We start from the raw sequence: 22705 nt of genomic DNA on the forward strand, positions 1-22705 counted from the left end.
ACAGAATCTGTTATGTCTCTGTTTTCTTGGATCTCACTTGGAACAGCAGATTATTTGAGCCTGTAGCAAAGATAATTTGTTCTTTAGCTACTCAGTTGTTAAAAAGCTGTTGTCTAAGCCTCATTAAAACCTACTATATGTAAACTCTCACAAAGTCTTCCAACTAAACAGTTTTTCTGTATCTTAGTTCTTCATTTATCCTCCTTTTTCTTCAGTTGGTCAGTATTAGCAATCCTTAAGCAAAATAGAGGAGTGCAATATCTGAATTTTGAGCCATTTAGTCTGCAATATAAAAATCTACCTAAGTGTCTTGGTTTGAAAAGACAGGCGTCTGCTAAGGAAGGTAGAAATGTCCCTTGAAATGGAAATAATGTGAACTACCCCCCCCCGCCCCCACTCACAAATTATTACATTCTTGAAATCAAGAGGCTGTCAGGCAAAGATATGGAAATAGGAATATTTCCTATTAGTAGGAAGTAGTTCTTTACTAGGAAAATTAAAATAAAAATGCAGTAGTACAAAAAAGAAAACCGACAAAAAAACAACCTATTGACAGAGTCAGAATACAACCTGACACCCTTTTAGCCAGGATGTTGGTAGCAGTCCAGTTAAATGATGGCTGCAGTCCTCCTGGAGTGACAGGTGTGGTTTTGTTGAAGTAATGGTCCCCTAGAAGGGCGTAGTTTTCCTCTGAAGGTCCAGTGGTGATGTAGATGGGTCCAGTCTCCTGCCTCTGGTAATTCAGTGGAGAAAGGCTGCTGTGGTGTTCCGAGTCTCCAGAGATACACATGTGTAGATGCTTGGCTCCTCCCCCTGAGTGGAGCATCTCACAGTGGGATGATGTAATTTTATCAGTCATGTAATGAGACTGAATGGCCCATTAACAGAAGATATCCCTCTGGAGGGAGGATGGGTTGTGGAAGAGATAAATAATACTGCCCCACCTGGTTTCAATAGATAGTAATAGAATGCATACTTTTGGTTACATCTTGCATTGCAACCCAAGACACTAAAAGTGATGTAATACATTAGTGGCAAAAGGCAATAACACCAGATGGTTTTTGTCTGCCACTTATTGGGGTTAAGTAGTTTCTGAGTTGGTTTTAAAGAAATAAGTTAGTTGCTATTACAAGTCAGAGATTTTTTTGTGTCTTTTCCCCCAAGTGAGATGTATTATCGCACACTTGGAGTACCCTATGATTACATTTGTGAAAGAAAACTTAAGATTACTAGTTTATAGAGAATATGTATTTACTTTGCTAAAAGAGTAGTCAACTGTAATTCTTAATAAAATGTGTTATTCTTCCAGCAGACCCCTGGAAGTCTAAAGGATGGAGGTAGAGGAGAGCCAAGCGCAGTCCCTGAATGAGATGCCAGAGCCCAGCTGTGCTAGCGGTGCCAGTTGGCACCTCACCGACACCACCCGACTGCAGCACTTCCTGTGCTTTGGGTCCGAGGGCAGCACTTACCATGTCAAGGAGCAGAAGCTGGGCTTTGAAAATGCAGAAGCTTTGCTAAGGCTGATTGAAGAGGGCAGAGGCTGCGAAGTTGTGGAAGAAATAAAAGCATTTAGTCAAGAAGGCAGAGCAGCAAAACAGGAGCCCCTGCTCTTTGCCCTTGCAGTTTGCTCGCAGTGTTCTGATGCTAAAACAAAACAAGCAGCATTTAAAGCTGTCCCTGAGGTGTGTTGCATACCAACCCATCTCTTTACTTTCATCCAGTTTAAAAAAGATCTGAAGGAGGGCATGAAATGTGGCATGTGGGGCCGTGCTTTGAGGAAAGCTGTTGCAGATTGGTACAATGGAAAAAATGGCATGGCTCTTGCTTTAGCAGTTACAAAAAATAAGCAAAGAAGTGGTTGGTCTCATAAAGATCTTCTGAGATTGTCCCACCTAAAACCTGCCAGTGAAGGTAATAAATTTTTATTTACCTGAAAATACTGTGTATTAACACCTTTATGATTAATATGAAAGTATTTTGGAAACCCAAGTGCCACTGTAGATGAATTCTTAGTGAGGATTGCACTTAAAAATGTAAATTGCATCTTAAAAATGTGGATGTTCATATCAAAACCACACATGTTTATCTTCAAGGTAAGCAGGGTTTGTTCCTTCTTCCATATGCCAACAGAAGATAAAATAACAGAACTCCCTAATTTTCTTCCTGCTTGCTTACAAATGATGAAATAACACTTTTTTGTTATGTGGGAAGATCTGTTGATTTAAAATCTTAGAATAACAGAATGATTTGGATTGGGAGGGACCATGATGATCCAGTTCAAACCCCTCTGCCATGGGCAGGGACACCTTCCACTAGCCCAGGCTGCTCAGAGCTCCATCCAGCCTGGCCTTGAACATGTCCAGGGATGGGGCATCCACAGCATCTCTGGGCAATGTAGCAAATACATAAAGCTCCTTACTTCTAAGGAGATTAATACAGTAATTAAAAGTGCCGCTCTAAATTGTGTGTGGCTGACCTTTTCAATAGGTGTTTGGCACATCTAAGAATAAAACCTGCTAATTCATTTGCATGCTAGAATGATAAATGCCAGTATACAGATGGTAATCCTGCTTAAGAAATTGTTTTCTTTTTCATCAGGAATTGCAATAGTCACTAAGTATATTACCAAGGGGTGGAAAGATGTCGAAGAAGCTTATAAACAGAAAGCAGTTTCTGCTGAGACTGAAAAACTCTTGAAGTATCTGGAGGCTGTGGAGAAAGTAAAACACACAAAAGATGAATTGGAAATTATTCATTTGATAGAGGAATATGGTCTAGTTAGGGAGCATCTCCTAACAAACCATCTGAAATCTAAAGAGGTAAGTAAACTTCCTTAGCTGAATTCTCCATAGAAGTATGAGTTCTCCATAGAGTAATGCTGTTCAGAGTCTTAAGTCTAGATTTCTTTAAAAAATAGCCCTTACACTGTTTTTCAAATTGTTTACCCAAATAGTTAATTTACAATAATTAAGATCTCAATATAATTTGTATATCTATTTTAAGGTACACTTATTCAATGTACAGATGCCAGTTCTTGTACTTTGAAAATCTCATCTTTCTGCGTTTCCCTTCTCTTTCATCGTAGGTATGGAAGGCATTACTCAAGGAGATGCCTGTATCTGTATTATTGAGAAATTTAGGAAAGCTGGCAGCAAATTCAGTGCTTGAACCACGAGGTTCAGAAGTGGCAATAGTATGTGAAAAACTGAGAAATGAGAAGCTGCTAAAAAAGGTAAGAACTTTATAATCAATACCAGCATTGGTAGATTTTACTTTTTATGTTTAGTTTATTCTGTTTTAAAACTGCAGTTTAATGCCTACAACTTTATTTTAAAACTTGTGCTTATAACTTCACATTTGATGCCCCACCTGCATTCTGAAACATTCTGATATAATAGGTGTATTGGCAGGTATTGGATCTTTTCTTAAACGAGGGCTGTGTCAAACTTTGTGAATTGAGTTCATCAATTTCTTCTGAGTCTTTTAATTTTTAAGGGAGTTAAGAAATAGCAGCTGAGGGAAAACACAAGATGGTCAAGGACACTTTCCTCTTTTTTGATTGTTTTATTGTCCATCAAAGTGGTAGGAAAGTAAGAAGGAAAAGAGGGTTCCCCAAAGAGAGAATAAAATTTTGAGGGATTTAGTCAGAGGTAGACAGGACAAGTGTCTTGAGCAGCAGCTTTGTGAGCTGGGAAGATTAAAATCAGGACACTTAAATTCTTCAGCACCAGAGCTGAATTGAGCACAACAACAGTCCTTTTTTCCCCGTCCTACTGCAATTGCTTTTCTCTGGTTTCTTCCTTAATCATACACAGGTACTGGAGAAGGGAGAGCAAAGATCATGGTGCAGTACCTTGATGAAAGATAGACGATGGACAGGCATTCAGATTTACTGAGTTTTGATGCTGGCAGTGATTAAGGACTGAAACACCTTTTTCAGATAAAGATAACAAAATGTTGATAAGGTTATATAAATTAAGTTTATATATGGAAAGGAAAAAAAAAATCGTTTAAAGTGTTTTATAGCATGAGGAAAATGAATGCTCTGTTCCAAAAATAATTTCTTGTCCATTGTTACTGTATCTTGTATAAAGCTAGTTTTAAGTTGGTTCTTTTCCTTGCTCAGCTCCTTTCTCTTCAGCTGGGCAGGGACTTTCTCTTACTGTAAGCCTGTGATGGAAAATTGCAGTAGACTATCATAGAGCTGCAAAATTTTAGCAGTATTCTGGTGACGGCATCCCATATGGTGTTAGAGGATTCTTGAGAGGGAATGAGGTCTCCATTAGCAGTAACCCGCAAGTATCCGTTCATCCAACACCTCTATAAAACTTAATGAACTCTTTAGATTTAACAAATTTAAAGCAACCATATACAAAACCTGAGATTTTTTTGTAGTAGGAACTTATTTTCACATTTCGTTTGTTACTTTTTTTTAAGGAGATTAAATTTGCATACCCTTATTTTTGATTTCTGTCTGTAGGGTAGAATACATCCCTTCCATATTTTGGTTGCATTAGAAACCTATAAAGCTGGACATGGACACAGAGGGAAGCTTTGGTGGCATCCTGATGAAGACATTTTAGAAGCCTTAGATGCCTCATTTTACAAAGCTTTCAAGGTAATAATATGTAGTGGTTTAGGTTCGCCAATTTGAGTTTTCTGGGCAATGCACCAAATAATGTGGTGGGTTTTAGCACTGGCTAAAATCACCAGGGTACTTAATCATTTCTTGCTGTGAGATATGGATTAGGAGAAGGGAAAAACAGGCTTAAAACTTAAAAGAAATAATAAAACTTTATTAACTAGACTACAAAAATAAGAAATATCAGAATAAAACCTCCAGAGTACCTTTCCTCCCCCAAACCAACTCTTTCCTTTCCCAACTCACGACATAGAGACAAAACCTGGGATGGTAAAGCAGTACCAACTATACTTTAGTATATACTTTAGTATAGTCTTTCATCAGTTCTTGTAGGGAGAGGAGTTTTCTCTGGTCATGCCATGGAGACTTCTCCACAAGAAACAGTTTTCTCGTGGCTTTTCATTTCCATGAATAGCAGCCGCCCGGGCAAAAATTCTGCATCGTGACATTCCTCCCATTTTCACAGTCCTCCTAGAGGTGTGTCCATGGGCCATGAACTCATGGGGTAATATTTTAAGGATGAGTTACTCAAAGGCAAAGGTTCTCTTCATCTGTCTCTGTGATCATCTCTGGGAACAGAGGTTTTCTTCTTCTCTCCCTGGGGGCAAAGGGTCTTCATCAGCTCTCACCTCTCTCTCTCTGTTCAAGCATCTCATAGGGCCACAGCTACTCCAACATCTGCTTGGCTTCATCAGTGGATGCCTCTGCTCAGACCTGTAGCTTGATACTTCATCCCCCCATACTCTCATGAATTAAAGGGGATATTTCAGTATATCATTGTCGATATCCATGGCCCTCCCAAAAGAACATTTTAACCCCATTCGGCACCTCCTCATCCCTCTTCCATCTGAGGCTTGACTCCTTCTTTTACTGACCTTGATGTTTCATGTTGTCTTTCTACGTGTTATTACTCCCTTTCCTCTCCCTGGAGAGAGGATTGAGGTTTGCAGGTCTCAGCTGTGTAGTGAAATGGTTAAATCTCGCCAGTGCCACAGCAGTCATGGTGTTGGATTTCAGGCTGCACTGCAGGGTGGGGGGAGAAGGGGGGGCCTTGGCCTGGAGTCGTTGGTGGAGGCTGGAGCGGTGGCTGGGGGGGTTGGTGTCGGTGAAATGTCAGCAGCTTTTGCCCAGCCTCAGGCTGGGGCCTGCAGCCTCTGTCCCCCTGCCTGGGAGCTGCTGGGGTCCAGCCTGGCCCTTGCACAGGCTGTGGGGGAGCAGGGCTGGCCTCAGCGCAGCTCCACTCCCTTCTGGGTCTGGAAGCAAAGTGGGCCAGCTCCCAGGCTTGTGGTTTTTAAAATTTGGATTATCACAAAGGCGGATCTGATTTCTAAATGGTGCAAAATGTTGTCAGTTCTAAGAGCTAACCAGCTACTGGCTTGTCTCAGGCACAGAGGAAGCTCCCAGCAGCTTCTCTCAAAGAAATCACTTCTGTGGGTGGTTCTTACTTCTTTCCCTAAATGTCAATTAATGTCAAACTACCACGTAATAGTTCCCCAATTTGTTAAGCTTTTTAAGAGTTCTGTGTTTTGTGAAATCTTATCAAGAGCTGGTCCTGGGGTAGGTAGCAATTCTGAAACTTTGGCAACTGAAGAAGAAATTTAATATATAAATTATGTGTACCTGTTATATTTTTGTCTTTTATTCTTTCAGACATTGGAACCAACAGGAAAACGCTTTGTAATTGCAGTTGATGTCAGTGCATCAATGACACAAAAGGTCTTGGGCAGTGTGCTCAATGCCAGCACAGTTGCAGCAGTAATGTGTATGGTGAGGCTTTCAGTGTATTTTATTTATAACTGTTTTCAGCCTGCATTGCTTTTTTGATGCAGAGGTGCTCTAAAGCCTGGTTAGAAATCAAGAGGAATCTTACATATAATATTTTTTGGGTTCAGAAAGCGTGACCTTGTGCCTCATTGCTGAAAGCTACTAGCAACCATATTCAGAAACATCAGTTTGCAGAAGTTGGTTTCTGTTGTAAATCAAGGTCATCAGGTCAGCTTTTTCACTTATCCATAATAAAATGGCTTACTATAAGAAAAAAAATATAGCTTTATCTTACACATTTTAATTTTTTCAGAGGCATTCATAGAAAAGTACAGATTAGATTAAGAAATATTGGGATAATTCTTAGATGTCTATTTAGTTATCAATGTGGCCTTTTTTTGCAATCACTTTCCCTTCAGTTTAATATTTTAAAGCTTCTTGTGCTGTATTCTTTTACTGCAGAGGAGTTGAACTTTTGTTGGCCCTTAAAAATGGTCAAGGTTTTATGTCAGAAGAGAGAGAAGAAAATCAGAAGTATCTTTAGTTACAGTAATTGGAGCAGTTGTTCAGCTTTTTTTGCGGTGTTTATTTGCAGTAATATTACAGAATATTTGACATGTAGAGTGAACCATTACTGTTTATGAGGAACCATGGTGACTTAAGTACAAAAGCATATATCATGCTGTGTGTTAGTAGGGAATGGCTCAGTTGAGACATGAAACTTCAGAGTAGTGTAACTGAATTATTTTTGTCTCCCTCTTTCACAGGTTGTAGCACGGACTGAGAAGGATTCCCAAATTGTTGCCTTTTCACACGAAATTGTCCCTTGTCCAGTGACAGCTGACATGACCTTGCCTCAAGTTTTAGTGAAAATGTATGAAGTATGTAAAAAAAAAAAAAAAGTCTCAGCAGTTACACTGTATCTTCATTATAATCAACTGTTTTTCCTTGTTTAATCTGTATCTCTCTAGTGCAAGATTGGATTTTTTTTGGTGCATTTTATTTAGAGAATGCCCAGCAAATGTTGTTATTTTATTTGCTGGATATTAGACACTGCAATTTAGAATGGTAGTGCTAGGTCACAATGAGTTGGCGCAAAAAGAATATTAAAAAAAATTCAAACAAAAAACCCCTTGACAAACTTAGATAAAATGACCAAGTTTAACAAAAAAGCCTTTTTGCATAGTAACACATGATAAAACATGAAGCTTGCATCAAAAGTAATTTTTCCATGGTTTGTTAATTTCTGTATTAATGTGTTCCCTGTATATTTATTTTTTTCTCTATAAGATTCCAGTGGGTACCACTGATTGTTCCCTTCCGATGATATGGGCTCAAAAAACTCAGACACCTGCTGATGTCTTCATTGTATTTACTGATAATGAGACTTTTGCTGGGAGTACTCCTCCTGCAATGGCCCTTACAGAGTACAGAGAGGTAAATATGCTTCTGACTGTTTATGGTTAATAAATACCTACGAAGTACCAGCACTTTTAGAGGTTGGACTGGTTGTGGCTTTCTTCACTAAATCCTTACATATTATTAAAAACTTATAAATACTGCAGGTAGGCAGAATTAGTGCACATATTTGCACTGATTCTACATATTTAAAACCACAGAATTGCTAAAAGAAATTGTAATTGCCCTGCACCGTGTGCTGCAATGTCCATGAAATTTTGTTAGTCAGGGACTGTATGAATTTCTACATCCTGTATATAATTGATTGAATAAGTTTTTATAGTTGTTACAGAATGGAGTTTGACTCTCTGAGCTAAATTCAACTTCGATGTCTGCAGTAGATGTCAAAAAGTTTCAATGAAGTAATGAAGACAAGTATCAAGAGGATGAGGTGGCAGTATCTTGTGAAGAAAGCCCATTGTGTCTTAAAGGGACTGCTCTAAGTTGTATACCTTCATAATTTTACAGTAGAACAAAGAAAAATACCTTCTCCAAACACATTGCTATTGGAAACCCTTATTTATTCAGCAAACAATCCTTTATGCTTTAAAGAAACTATTTTTTAACTACCAAAAATAAGTTTGTCAGGCATGAGTGTATGAACTTTATTATCATTACATAGTTTCCACCCACTTGAAATGAGTACCAAAAATCTTTAATTTGGTTTCCTTAGTTGAGGTTAGCTGCCATTCCAGTGTTGACAGGCATCCTGCAGTTCCCATTCTGGCATTCCTCGCTTCTGTCAGCACAGCTTTTAAGACGGTGGCTTACACAAGCGAGATTTGGTCCTCTGGCATATTTAAGTTACTGCATATATGAACCTGTTTTACTCTATATGTGTTTTCTGATATTTTTTCTCTCCTAGAAAATGGGTATTCCTGCTAAGCTGGTTGTTTGTGGAATGACCTCCCGTGGTTTTACGATTGCGGGTACGGATGACAGAGGCATGTTGGATATCTGTGGCTTCGATACAGGAGCTTTGGATGTCATTCGAAACTTCACTTTGGATTTGATTTAAGTTTTTCAGGCATCTGCTCTTCCCAGTGGGTCCATTGCTGGCAACAGACTTCACTCTGGGAACTCCCAGCCAGATATACTTTATTAGCTTACGGCATATTGTATACATATCAGAATGTTACAGGAGGTGGTGGCACTTCAAGTATCTCTGACTAGAGCTTCTCACTAAGGTGTTTGTAAGGTTGAACAGAACTTCAGTCTCATGCAAATCTAATAGATTCAGAGAAACTCAGCACTTGCATGTCTGGTCTCAAACTGTCAGTAGCAGCCAGTGATCCCCTGCCACTGGAGGTGGCAGCCACATGTCACCACTGTCATCCTGGGACTTGGCGCCATACAGCAACACAGTGCACATTTGGATACTCATGGTAATGGCTGGCAGTGCAGTCACATCGCCCTTCAGAGTCCTGCAGCACAGCTCACAGCCCTGCTCCATGCCCCTTCAGAACGGCATCTCCACTCCTCAGCCACCTTCCTTGTATCCAGCACACTCATTTTCCCAAGGCAGCTGGTTTCTTTCTATACACACACTCAAAACTCTAATTGGACTTAATTCCCTGACCAGCCTGTGCTATATGTGAGCTGGAATGCCAAAGAGTGTCATCTCTTGTGTGATATCCACAGTAATTGTGCTCTGAGTCTACAGGCCAGCAACAGCCAGTCTGGATGTGTCCCAGGGGGTAAACAGGACCCTCTGTTATGATGGGATGATGGCAGGACCACAGTGTACTTAACAAACTCTTGGTCCCTGAGCTTCACCGAAGTCTTCCTGACGAGGAACACATGAATTATCCCATCCCTGTTGTCCTCAAGCTCTACAGCACCCACTGCCTTGAGGAGAAGGGTGGCTTTTCCTGGGCCCAAGGAAGACACCATCACAGAATACACTTTGTGTCAGCATGCTGGACCCTGCTCTTGCTCTTCACCAGTGCTGGAGTCAGCCCAGACCCCAGCTTGGCCACATCCAGTTCCTCAGCAGGGTAAGTGAAGAGGACCACATTATTGTCCAGCTCCTCACAGAGTTTGGAGTTCTTGTGCTACAGGTACCCCTGCTGCAGCAGCAGGCCCAGCACCTGCTGAGGACATGCTGCCTTCATCAGCCACAGGAGCAGGGGGTTGTACTACAGGATGTCCAGCTCCTTGTCCCCCAGGACTTCAGCAGCAGCAGTGACAAGCAGTGCCAGGAAGCAGGTGGGTCACCTCCAGGGTCCTGAGCACCACCTTGGAGTCAAAGAGGGTGTAGGGCAAGCTGAGGAGCCACAGAGGCCAGACTTTGGCCTTTTAGGATTCATTCAAGCCTGAATGAAAAGGGGTTCAGGAAGGCTGGACATTCTTGAAGAATCTTAAAGATGCAGGAGCAGGCTGTCCCCATGTGCTGGAAGATGAGTCAGTGGGGAAGAAGACTGGCCTGGTTGAGCAGGGAGCTGTCACTAGAACTCAGGAAAAAAGACTTTTAGGAAAAAAGGCGGGGTGCTCTTGAGGACTAGAAGTATGTTAGATTATGCAGAAAGGTTAGAAAAGTGAAACCCGAGCTAGAAATTAATTTGGCACTGCTGTAATAGATAACAAAAAGTGTTTTTACAAATACATCAGCCACGAAAGGAGGGCCAAGGGGAGAATCTCCATCCTTTAAAGCACATGAGGGAAAGCATTGCCACAAAGGATGAGAAAAATGCTGATGTACGAAGAAGGCATTCTTTGCCTCAGTCTTTAATAGTCAGACCAGTTGTCCTTGGAAAGACAGAGAAAAGGAACAAAGTGAAGTCCATGTAATTCAGGAGGGAACAGTGCTCCACTTAAATGTTCAAAAGTCCATGAGGTTGGATGGAATCCACCCGAGCCACTCCACAATTTATCATCAATCCTGGCTAACCAGGGAGGTCTCAAGACGACTGGAGGTTGGCCACTGTGGCACCCATTGAGCAGAAGGGCCAGAATCAGGATCCAGAAAACCACAGGCCTGTCAGCCTGACCTTGATGCCAGGCAAGGTTATGGAACAGATCATCTTGATCACACAAGCATATGCAGGACAGCGAGGGATCAGACCCAGCCAGCATGGCTTTATGAAAGGCAGGTTTTGCCTGATCAACCTGATCTTCTATGAATGGTGACCTCCCTAGTGGATGAGGTAAAGGCTGTGGATGTGGTCTGCCTGGACTTCAGCAAGGCCTTGGACACTGTTTCTCACAGCATTCTCCTGGAGAAGCTAGGAGCCTATGGCTTGGACAGGTGTACTGTTTGCTGGGTGAAAAACTGTCTGGATGGCTGGTTCCAGAGAGTGGTGGTGACTGAGTAACATCCTGCTGCTGGCTGATCACCACTGGTGCTCTCCAGGGCTCACTGTTGGGGCCAGTCCTGCTGAGTACCTTTATGGCTGATCTGGACAACAGGATCAAGGGCACCCTCAGTCAATTAGCAGATGACACCAGGTTGAGCCAAAGAGTTGATCTGCTGGACGGCAAGAAGGCTCTGCAGAGGGATCTGGACAGACTGGATCCATGGGGCCAATTGTGTGGGGTTCAGCAAAGCCAAGTGCTGGGTCCTGCCTTTGGGTCACAACAAACCCATGTAATGCTTCAGGCTGGGGCAGAGTGGCTGGAAAGCTGCCCAGTGGAAAAGGACCTGGGGATGCTGGTCAGAGTGGGTGAATAAGAGCTAGCTATGCCCGGGTGGGCAAGAAGGCCAAAGGGCATCCTGGCTTGGATCAGAAAGAGTGTCAACAGGACCAGGGAAGGGATTGTTCCTCTGTACTTAGCACTGCTGAGGCTCACCCTCAAATCCTGTTTGCAGCCAAGCATTGGAACAGGCTGCCCAGGGAAGTGGCGGAATCATCACTGGAAGTGCTCCAAAACCATGTGGATCTGGTGGGACATGGCTCACTGGTGGACCTGGCATTGTTGGGTTGATGATTGAACTCAATCTTAAGAGCTCTTTTCCAACCCTCATGATTTTGTGATTCATTACCTTTTTGTGAAAGGAAAACAAGAAAAGCAGATGAGGAATCTCTTGTACTTTTTCTGTTGCACACAATTTAAAAGAACAGTGAGAAGTTTGCTAAAAGTGGTTACAGGGTTACATAGTATATAACTTAATTTCATTTATAGTATGTTATAAATACAGAGAGATTTTTAATTTCCCCCATTGCTGTGGAATGCTTATTTGCAAGAATAAAATCATTAATTACTTTTAGCATGGGGCTGGAAACAAATGGGCTTAGAATTTTTAATAATGCAAATTTAAGAGCAACTTCATTGAGAGGGACTTTTCTTTGGGCTTTTTTAAGTGTTTGTATTTTAATTGTTACTAATGTTCAGTGGTTTCCATGATTACAGTTAAAATCTACAAATGGAGTTTTTTCTGGTATGTATTGAGACCATGTGACTGTGATACAGTGTAAAAGTCACCCAAGTACATTTTATACTGATAAAACTGAAAGTGCAAGACTTTATGCTAACCTTTTTCTCTCTGGGTTTTCAGGAGGAAATAGCTCTAGATAAATTGAGGGGCAGTTTCTGCACAGTACCATTTCAGAAGCACTAGTTTAGAATTAAAACACTTTCCAGGAAATTCTAAAAACTGTTTTTAGTAGAAAAGGACCTTGGAAATGACTAGGATGTCACATTCAGTCCTTGTCATGACTTCAAGAAGCATTAGCATACCTTCAGTGAGCAAGATCAACAAGTGCATGTTTGTCTTGGCCTGCTCACCAAAGCTGAGTGGGAATACCAGAAACAAAAAGCTACATTTTTTTTTCCAAAAGTATGTATACAATGACTCAAAACAAATATTCCTAACAGGAGAGTATTTAATTTTTTTAAATCTTTTTGTAGATTAGTGTTACTTCTGATTTCATAAATTAATTCAATCTAACAAATTTCAAAACTACCTCCAGTTTATAGTGACCAATTCTTAAAAACTTTAATGAACTGTACAGTTGCCTCCTTCATATTCACAAAATATTGTTTAGGAAGTGATTGAAACTGGATTCTTCATTTTTAATTTTTTATTTTTAGTCTGATAGTAAGATTGTGACAAGAAGACAGTGTATATTCTACCACTTTGGAACAGAAATTGATAGCAGTTTGTGTGTATATGTATTTAATTGTGTGTTTTCTATATGTGTGTATGGGGGGAAGTTAAAAGATCTCTTTAGTAGATCAGTCTTAAAAAGATTTAAAAGGTTTTTAGTGATGCTTTTAGGACTTCCTCTAAAACATATGTATTTCAGCCTCTTTTATGCTGACTGTTTTAAACAGTGAATTTGATGGTAATTTGAAAATAATTATGATTTATAAAAAGATTATCATGTTTACCCATAGTGGTAGATTACATGTAAGACCATATTTTTCTGCATAAAATCCAAGCTTTTAAATGTAAAATTGAAGTTCCTACTATACTTTTGGTACGTGTAACACTTTTCATTATGCCTCATTCCTATTGATTATAAATTCAAAGCTTGCATTCTATAGCCAGGATATCTCTTTTGGTGCTAAAATAGGATGTTACATGCTACTGAGGGTGTTCTGCTACTTACTTACGCTCTCCTTTAATGCATAATCAATCCAGTGAAGGAAGCCTTTCCTGATATAAAACAGGGCTTAAAGAACTGCTGGGTAGAGTGTTGCCTTTCAGCCAACATGAATGTAAGTCACTACTGAATTATCACTACTCTCACAAAACAGCTCTGACAGAATGCTTGGAGGACACAGGACTGCTACCAGCTCCTCAGGTGAGTTCTAGAACAAACCAAGTGTTCTTGCAAAAGCTAAGACATAGCACTTTTGGGTTTGTAAAAAGAAAATCAGCCATTTCTCGTGAAACATTGTGTATAATTTTTAGCATCTAAACAAAACACCATGAATATGGGGAGTAAACTCATTTGCTCAATACGTGTTAATAATTACTTCAAGTAAATGCACTGATATTTTGGGGTTGAGTTTGGTAGTAATGCGTTTTAAATGACACAGTAGTCAAACATCTGATTAGGTGTTCTAAGCTAAAGTTGTCAAAAAATAACTGATAGATGAGTATCTTTTGCAAGTACTTTTTCTTATTTGGAGTAGTATTTGTGAAGTAATAGGAAATATTTTGGACTAAATATAAAATGAAAACTTCAAACCAGTGTTTCAAGTAACTTTCACGTAAATTTATTGCATATAAAAATTAAGAATAGTTACTAACAGATTGAGTGTATGGTTATAGTGCTGTTGCATCTTTGGAAGCACTCCAGAATGCAATTCCTTTAAACTGAGTGTGGAAGGATGAACTTTTTAGTAGGACTGATAGAAATTGTAGATCCCTGTATCTGTTGGCACTGGGATAGCTGTGACCAATGCTAAGAGTTAGTCATCCCTGCTGGGGTACAGAATATGCTCCTAAACATTTATAGCATTTCTGGACTAAAAACCTTGTCAGTGGTTTATGTGATGTAAAACCAGCACTTACAAGACCACGATGCCATCTGCTCCTCTTACACAGAGAGGGGAAACTGAAGTCGATGCTGGCAGCTGTAATGTTAAAATATGTGGACCTTTGTTTCTGGGGGTCTGTTTTTGGTTTTGTTATTCGCTTTTAGTAAAGGGCATAGAAGAATGATGCTGCAAATTCCTTGTCCATAGACTGGATCTTTTTTACCTGCCCATACACTGAATTTTAGGAGACAGCATGACTCATTTGCCATAACATGCATTTGTCCTCTTTCTAGTCCTTAGTTACTAAACTGGTAATTTCCAAAACCACATCTAGACTTGTAAAGAGGCAATAATAACTGTAATGCGTCAAAAATAATTTAAAAAGTGAGCTAAGACAAAATTGCTAAGCTTAAGCTTTACCCCTTGACAGTTCTGGAGCATTAGACTGTAATGTTCAGGCACTTTGTCTTTAAAGAAGAAAAGCATGTTGTGGCTGGAAGCACAGCAGAAATGAAACATTCTTTTGTAATGAATGAACATCAGAGGTCAGGTTTCTTCATGGAAGGGACACAGTCAACGATGTGGAGAGGGCAGGAGACTCGAGTTTTTAAAAATAATGCAGTGAGCACATCATCATTGTGTAATAAATTCAATAATGACATTAATAATTTTGCCAAGAAATAGAATTTCATGCCAGGAATTTTAGACCTGGATCAAGGAGTAGGAGAGTTTAGGAGTTTGTAGTGTTAGATTGCAGTCTTCTGTGTTTCAAAAAAGAAGTCTAAAGGTAGGTGTAGTTCTGAGGTCAGCAGGGCCAGTCTAAATGCCCACTGTGTGAGGGCTGCTAATAACTGATACTAAAATACCTTCCTGCTTTAACACCACTCTTAAACCTGTTCATTCAACATCAGTCTTAAGGGAGTTCATTGTTTTACATTGCTGTTGTTAACTGGTGCCCATAAATGGGCATGGCTTTAAAAGGCTGTTCAACAGTTCTTGGCTTAAAAACACAGCAGCAGTTTGGGAAATGTGTTTTAATAATGTTGCTGTCTGTAAAAACACTATGAAAATGTTTGTCTGTATTTCAAATACTGCTTAACCCTGTCCCAATCTCACAGGCACCATAACAGAAGCTTTAGTTTTGGTTCCATTTGTTTCTTCTTCTTTTGCTGTACTCTTTTCTCTATTAGTGTTGGGGTTTTTTTCTCCTTTTCCATCTTGTCACCTCAGGCCTATACTTGAATCTTTTTTCACAAGCTCTCATCCATTCCTTTTTTATTTTTTGCCTCTGTTCTTCTGTCTTCTTGCTATCTTGCGTCTCTTGCTGTCACTGAGTGTAGTTCCCTGCACCAGAACTGATGGCATAGTATTTAACATTTTTAGTAATGAATATTTTTTTTTCTGTTCTTTAATTATATAAATCTCTTACAAAACATCTAATTTGCTGTATCTGACAGATTTTTGGTAAAACTCTGTGTAAAAATCAGTGACAAAAGTATACTTTGTTACAAAAAATCCAACATCTGCCTGTGAATGGCTTTATACGAAAATAGTAGCCTCTTAAAATTGGCTTTCCAAATGTAAAGCTTTTTTCTAGAATTAGTTCAGTGATTTCAAAATTTTTATTCTTTTAAACAGTATCAAGCTGCTGTCATGCCGAATTAGGAAAACATTTAAATTAATATTCTGGACAAACAGGCAGCTTCTCTGCAGTATTGACAAGATAAAGTTTTCAAAGAATAGGCTATAGAAGTAAACCTAAGTAAAGAATCATTTGTCTTCTGGTTTTAATCATTTTCTTTCAGTTTCTGGGTGAAATCCCACCAGTTTCTAGGTTTATTTTGCTGTCTGCAGTGGTTCAGAGTGCTCAGATATGCTGTAAGCAGCTGTTCTAATGACTTTCTTGCTGGAATGGTAGAGATTTCATTTTACCGTGACACAATGGAGTGTACAAATGGCTGAGCTAGAGTTCTGGGGAAAAGGTAAAACACTGACCAGGACACTGTTTTATGGATATGCTGCTCTGAGGGAAATCATAAAAGATTAGCTAATTTCAGCAGAAGGTATGGTGTCTTTAAATATGTGTGGTTGCATATCTGGATTTATGATTTTGATACTGTAAATCATGGCTTCTTTAGGTATTTCTATATTCTGAATTTAAGTTTAAATATATATATATATATGCACATACATATATATGTATATATATATGGTATGTTGAGAACTTTCACAAATGCTTCATTAACAACTAGTGAATATGAATTGTTGTTTACCTAATGTTACCAACTTGAGACTTAAGCACAACTAGTTACAAATAAAATGTCTTTTCATTTTCCTGTAAAAGTGTAGTTCTACTTTTAAAAATAATTCTGTATTTAAAAAGCAACACATGGGCACATTCACTGCTCTGTGTGCTTCATTAAATAACTCAGTGTTTGTTTTCAGCTTCTGCTTCTTAGAAGCGTGGGATTTAAGATGGATGAGCAGGTATCCAGATTTTCTAGTGGATATATTTTAATATTTAGATCCCAGGACAAGCATATTTTAAGATAAACAGCTTTGTCCTGGAGACAATGCTGGGGGGGGGAAAAAAAAGGAAATTTTTAATTACTGTTCTTGAGGTTCTTCATTTTGGTTGCTTTTTTTTCCCCCCTAGAGTAGAACCACACTTTAACTGCCATACCATGTTTAATTAACTTAAGCATAACATGGCTTTGTACCATCCAGTAACAAAGGCACTGTCTTGCTGCTACTTTCTGTGAAATTGTACACAATGAAAAAACTTAGGATGGGGAGCCTTAATGTGGTTAAAAAGAAATATAATTAACCCTTTGGGTGCCTTAAGCTAGATACTATTTACTGATGGGGCACTCGCATCTGCAGGCACATAGCTTGTTTCAACAGCTGCAAGAGAATTTGCCTTAAGTGACAATGCCCTGGGATTTCCAGAACTTGGAACTCAAAGGGTTATTTTAGACTACTGGCTAAATAAACAAGCCTCTAAACAGGGAACAAAATGAAAAGGTGTTTGAAAAATTCCTTTGCATACTATTGTTATTTTTACATGATGGGTTTATCAGCTTTGGGGACAAAATTATTGTTAAGCTTCTGGTAAAAACATCACTGGCTGAAGAATTCTACACAGAGAAAAAGGATACTTGGTATTCTTATATGACTGTATGTGCAAAATAAATTGCTTTATTAAGTGTAAATTCAGAGAGAGATGCACATTTGTGTGTTTACCTTGATGACTGTGTCCTAGCACCATACACTAAACCGCAGTACTTAAAATGAAACAAGGTCAGTGTGTTGAATTAGCTGATTACATATTAAAGATGAACCATGCAGACAACTGTATACTAGACTTTCCACAAATGATGCAGTTTACATTTAGTTCAAACCTGCATCACAAAAACAAAGCTGTCGAGTTTAAATTATACTCTTGTCGTCCTAGTTAGCTGGAATTAAAGATTGATGGTTTTTTCCCTTGAGGGGAAAAAGTAGTTTAGGTACATGGAATACTGAAAGCAATGGAAATAACAGGAGTCTTAATTCACAAAAAGTGAGTAAAAAATTGACTAATGTTTTTATTCCAATATGTGAACCTTTAGTAGTGTAATGGTCCCTTTAACTGAAGAATGGAATATAATTTTCTACTTGCATATGAACTTCTTTAAAATAACCAAGAGTCTTGGCATTACCTGGTCTGGCTTTGGATGTACATTGTACTGAAAATATGGAATTTTAGTAATTTCTTTTAGACATATAACTGAAAGTTAAAATGGCTAGTAAACTGCATTCTGACTGTAGAATTTAAGTACTAAATAAACTCTATGCATATTAGACCCACTTCATTTGGTCTTATGTTTCATGCTGTTGTTGGCTTGGTAGTACTGTAGTCTGCAGTGGCAGTTGAGTGTGCCTGTTCCCCCTGGAAGGACAATCCTGAATGACAATACAGACTGATACCTCACAGTGCAGAGTAAATATGAAAGCTATCACTCTCTAAAGCTGCCAGAATCTTTATTCCCTTTTCTGTTCCACTGGACACATGATTTGGGAGCTGGGTTATCAGGCACTGGAATACATGCGAGGCAGACATACACACAGCAATATGACTACAAACTGGGTTTGCTATACACTTTAGTTAGACAAAGAATTATATTTAAAGAAACCATTAAATGAAACTGACAGTTTATTAAGACAAAGATAGAAAATAAACTAATGTGCAGCAAAACCCACAGAATTCTTTTTGCAGAGCCTGGACTTCCCAGGAGCAGGATGTAATCATGAAATGACATTACTGGCTCACTAAGAGCCCCAAGAGTTACATAATGTTTGCTAATGACCATCTGGGTTGTGGGAAAGCTGAGGAAAAGACACCAAGTAATTTTCCAAGTCCATAAAATCTGTCAGAGTGATCCGTAATTCAGAAAGCCATGGTTTGAGGGTGTTGAGTGCAGTTCCTGCCATTTGTCTGTGATCTTCTGAACTCATCTGAAATTGTTCATACAAAGGAAGACGAAGCTAAGAGATGGTTCTCAGTAATTTGCTTTCATTTGACACTGATTAATTAAAGGAAGCAGTCTGCCTTCCTCGTGAAGCTTTTGAGTATCTGTTGCACCTCCAACACAAGTCCCATTGATAAACACTCTTGGGACCTATCAAGAAAACAAAAGTTGCATTAGTTACTTACTGGAAAAAAGGTAAACATTAAAGCAAGCCCATATGGGCTCCAGTACACACAATTATTGTATTCTTCTAGATGTGTGTATAATGTTAGTGTACAACCTATACTTTTCTGTAATATTTACAGAAAAGGGAAACTGTGTGCCACTCAAAAGTGGGATGAAGTCACTGTGTGGATGATTGTAATAAATTCCAATAATTGAGTAAATTGAGACTATATAAAATAAAATACAAGTGTTAAACATAATTGTTTAAATATACAAATGAAAAATGGCTTTATTATTTTAATTATTTCAGTGGCATTATGTAAAAGATAATTTTGAGGAATAGCCAGAGAGGTTCTAGAACAAGAGATAGAAGCCTCCTGCAGTATTTAAGTTAGAAGCTTGTATCCTAAATTTAACTGTCTCAAAACAATTAAGGACTTGCTATGGATATAACCCAAGAGTGATGTGTGTAGCCCAAGCTGTTCTTACATATAAGAGAATATACTCACTGTTCTGCCGCCAGTCATCTGTTCCAGAACGTCTTGGAACTGCCTTCCGTTTGTATTTATGTCCAGTTCAACAGCTGTGTAATTGACATTCAAACCCTCAAACAGTTTTTTTGCCATTTTGCAGTATGGGCATGTTGTTTTAGAAAAAATCACCACACAGTTGTGTGAAATAATGTCCTGCATGCTCAAAAGAAAAAGTCAGTGAGCTTCAAGCCAGTGCACTTTGAACACTATTGGACAGTATCTTGGGTTGCAATGCAAGATGTAACAAAATTAAGTATTCTATTACTATCTTAAAACCAGGTGGGACACTAGTTTTTATCTCTTCGAGACCCATCCTTCATAACTTCAGGGGGATATCTTCTGTTAACGGGCCACTGAGTATCATTACATGACTGATAAAATTACATCATCCCACTGTGAGATGCTCCACCCAGTGGGAGGAGCCAAGGATTCCTACCTGGACATACTTTGAGAATTGGAACTGCAGTCAGCTGTTCTCCTCTGGGTTCCCAGAGGAAGACTGGACCCATCTACACCACTACTGCACCTACTAAGGAAAACTACACCCTTCCACAGGATCATTGCTTCAACAGAACCACATCTGTCACTCCAGGAGGACTGCAGCCAGCATTTAACTGGACTGCTACCAGCACCCAGACCAACAGGGTGTCAGACTGTATTCTGACTCTGTCAGTGTTTGGGGTTTTTTTGTTTGTTTTGTGGGGGTTTTTTGTTGTATTTTGGGGACTTTTTTGGTTGTTTGTTTTTTTGGGGGGTGTGGGGTTGGGGTTTTTTTGGTACTACTGCATTTTTATTTTAATTTTCCTAGTACAGAACTGTTATTCCTATTTCCATATCTTTACCTGAGAACCCCTTGATATCAAGATTACAATAACTGGGGAGGGGGGGGGGGGGGGGAATTTGCATTTTTCCATTTCAAGGGAGGTTCCTGCCTTCCTTAGCAGACACCTGTTTTTTCAAACCAAGACAGCCATGAAAGTAATACACAAGTTAGAAACCTGTTGTTAGAGTAGCAAACACAGGAAAATCTCTGCTGGCACCTTTGAAGGCAGGTTTGACCTGAACCTCGCTCCAAACTGAGCACAAGGATGGTGGAGTATGTGGTACAACTCTGCTTTGCAGTCTGCCCGACTCCGTGCATCCCCCTGAATTGTTTAGGGCAGTTTTCCCTGTCTTTTAAGGCACTTGGAGTGTACCAGTGGCAAGCACAGCGATCAAAAGCAAGGGAGTGGAAGATATAGCCTTATCACTTTACTGTAAATTCAAGGGAATTTCAGGCTATGATTTGTTATCAGTAAATTTATTAAAAAAACCCAACCTCTTAAAATACTTTACTTGATATCAGTAATTTTACAAGGTTGTATCCCCAGTGTCGATAGCAGCACTGAATTTGAGTAGAGGTCTAAAAAAAAAAAACCATAAAATGAATGCAGCCTAGGAAGATCAGGCTCCAGGGCTGTGGATAAACAAAACTGCCAGCATGACTTGATAACCATAATAAACATAGGAACAGATTCAACAGGCAGAACTATTTACAGTATTTCTTTGTATAAATAAGAAAAGGTTTGAAGTAACTGGCTTTTAAAAATGCCGAAAATCAGTAAAAGCAATATAAATAATGCTACCTGTATTTGATTCACAGCAGCATCATTGGACAGTCCTACAAAAGTGGTCTGGCTGTTCCCCATTCTAGAACTAAAAAGAAATGACACTCAGATATTCGAGCTTTTCTTTGAAAGCCACATTGCCCTGTTTTGTTTCGGTATTTAAGTGAATTCTCCATGCAAGTTCACTTGAGCTGCAACACCTGCAGCCACCCAGCTTCTTGGGTGCCTCCAAGAAGGAGGGAAGGGGAGCTGCGTGATGGGTGCCTCTGCCGAACAGCCCGGCGGTGCGGTTACACGGGAAACGCTCCCTGTAGCCAGTGACAGACACACAGACACACATACACAGACACACACACACACAGACACACACACACACACATACACACACACAGACACAGACACACACACACACAGACACACACACATACACACACATACACACACACACACACACACAGACACACGCACACACGCACACACACACACATACACACACACAGACACACACATACACACAGACACACACACACACATACATACACACGCACACAGACACACACACACGCACACACACACACACAGACCCACGCACACACACACATACAGACACACACACATACACACACACACAGACACACACACACACGCACACACACACACATACACACACACACACATACACACACATACACACGCACACACACACACACATACACACACATACACACACACACACACACACATGACACCCGCGACACCGCCCGGCTGCGGCAACAGCCCCCGCGCTCCCTGCCCTGATGGAGGCCCCGGCATCCCGCCCCTCTCCCGATCCTTATCCTGATCCCGAACCCTGTTGCTCTCCCGATCCCGATCTCTGTCCTTGTCTCCGTCCCGGTCCCAACCCTAATCCCAGTCGTGGTCCCGGTCCCGATCCCTGTTCTGGACCCTCTCCTTGTCCCGGTCCTGTCCCGATCCTGGTCCCAGCCATTGTCCCGACTCTAATCCCAGTCCCGGTCCCGATCTCTCTTCCGATACCGATCCTTACCCCTGTGGCAATCCCAGTACCTGTTCCAGACTGTGTACTTGTCCCGGTTCTGATCCCTATTTCTGTCTCTATCCGTATCCCGATCCCGATCCTTATATCTGTCCCAGTCCCATTCCCAGTTCCGATCCCTGTCCCGGTCCGGCGCCGCTCCAGTGGCACCGCTCCAGTGCCCCGGCCCGCACTCACCGCCCCCCACAAGCCGCAGTCACCCGGCGCAGCGCCGCCTGCAGGGCCATAACTCCAGCAGGAAGGGGCGGCGCTCCCCTCAGTCCTCACGGCGGTCCGGTCCCTGTCCTCGCAGGCCCCCGGACCAGCTCCCGGGGCTGTCCCCGGCGGTGCCGGTGCGCCGGGAGCGGCGGCGGCACAGCGGCTGCAGGGGATGGGGCAGCTTTCCCGGGACGGGGTCAGGAGAAGCGTTGAGAGGGGCTGCATTTCCCGGAGGCCCCCGCATGCGGCGGAAATGGGGAGATTTGGCCTCCTGCCCGGCCGACTTCCAGATGCGGCGGTTTCGGTGGTGCCTTTGCTTTGTCCAGTGTAAAACTTTAAATATT

General features: G+C 40.6%; 2 protein-coding genes across 12 annotated transcripts; one reads left to right on the plus strand and one right to left on the minus strand.

The window, feature by feature from the left end:
* The first annotated feature begins 1307 nt into the window (after window positions 1-1307).
* On the plus strand, window positions 1308-21120 carry RO60 (Ro60, Y RNA binding protein). Of its 9 annotated transcripts, none has more exons than XR_009277978.1 (10): window positions 1308-1911; window positions 2599-2819; window positions 3086-3232; window positions 4481-4618; window positions 6293-6409; window positions 7174-7287; window positions 7697-7843; window positions 8730-10072; window positions 13565-13611; window positions 19810-21120. XR_009277978.1 is itself a non-coding variant. In XM_058842578.1 (10 exons), the coding sequence occupies exons 1-10, from the start codon at window positions 1332-1334 to the stop codon at window positions 11967-11969; spliced, it is 1782 nt and encodes a 593-aa protein (XP_058698561.1). In that variant the 5' UTR covers window positions 1308-1331; the 3' UTR covers window positions 11970-18138. The 9 variants fall into 9 exon arrangements, 4 of the variants coding, with proteins under 4 accessions (XP_058698561.1, XP_058698557.1, XP_058698559.1 ...); XM_058842578.1 differs by lacking the exon at window positions 19810-21120 and having other exon boundaries at window positions 8730-8812; window positions 8892-8999; window positions 11843-18138; XR_009277975.1 differs by having other exon boundaries at window positions 8730-13611.
* On the minus strand, window positions 18300-22566 carry GLRX2 (glutaredoxin 2). Of its 3 annotated transcripts, none has more exons than XM_058842583.1 (4): window positions 22341-22566; window positions 21128-21197; window positions 19479-19655; window positions 18300-18954 (listed from the first exon to the last, which is right to left on the minus strand). In XM_058842583.1, the coding sequence occupies exons 1-4, from the start codon at window positions 22388-22390 to the stop codon at window positions 18835-18837; spliced, it is 417 nt and encodes a 138-aa protein (XP_058698566.1). In that variant the 5' UTR covers window positions 22391-22566; the 3' UTR covers window positions 18300-18834. The 3 variants fall into 3 exon arrangements, with proteins under 3 accessions (XP_058698566.1, XP_058698567.1, XP_058698568.1); XM_058842584.1 differs by lacking the exon at window positions 22341-22566 and adding an exon at window positions 22175-22334; XM_058842585.1 differs by lacking the exon at window positions 22341-22566 and having other exon boundaries at window positions 19479-19662.
* Between the last annotated feature and the right edge of the window lie 139 nt (window positions 22567-22705).

The sequence above is a fragment of the Poecile atricapillus genome, chromosome 7 (assembly GCF_030490865.1).
Source record: "Poecile atricapillus isolate bPoeAtr1 chromosome 7, bPoeAtr1.hap1, whole genome shotgun sequence".
Taxonomy (NCBI): domain Eukaryota; kingdom Metazoa; phylum Chordata; class Aves; order Passeriformes; family Paridae; genus Poecile; species Poecile atricapillus.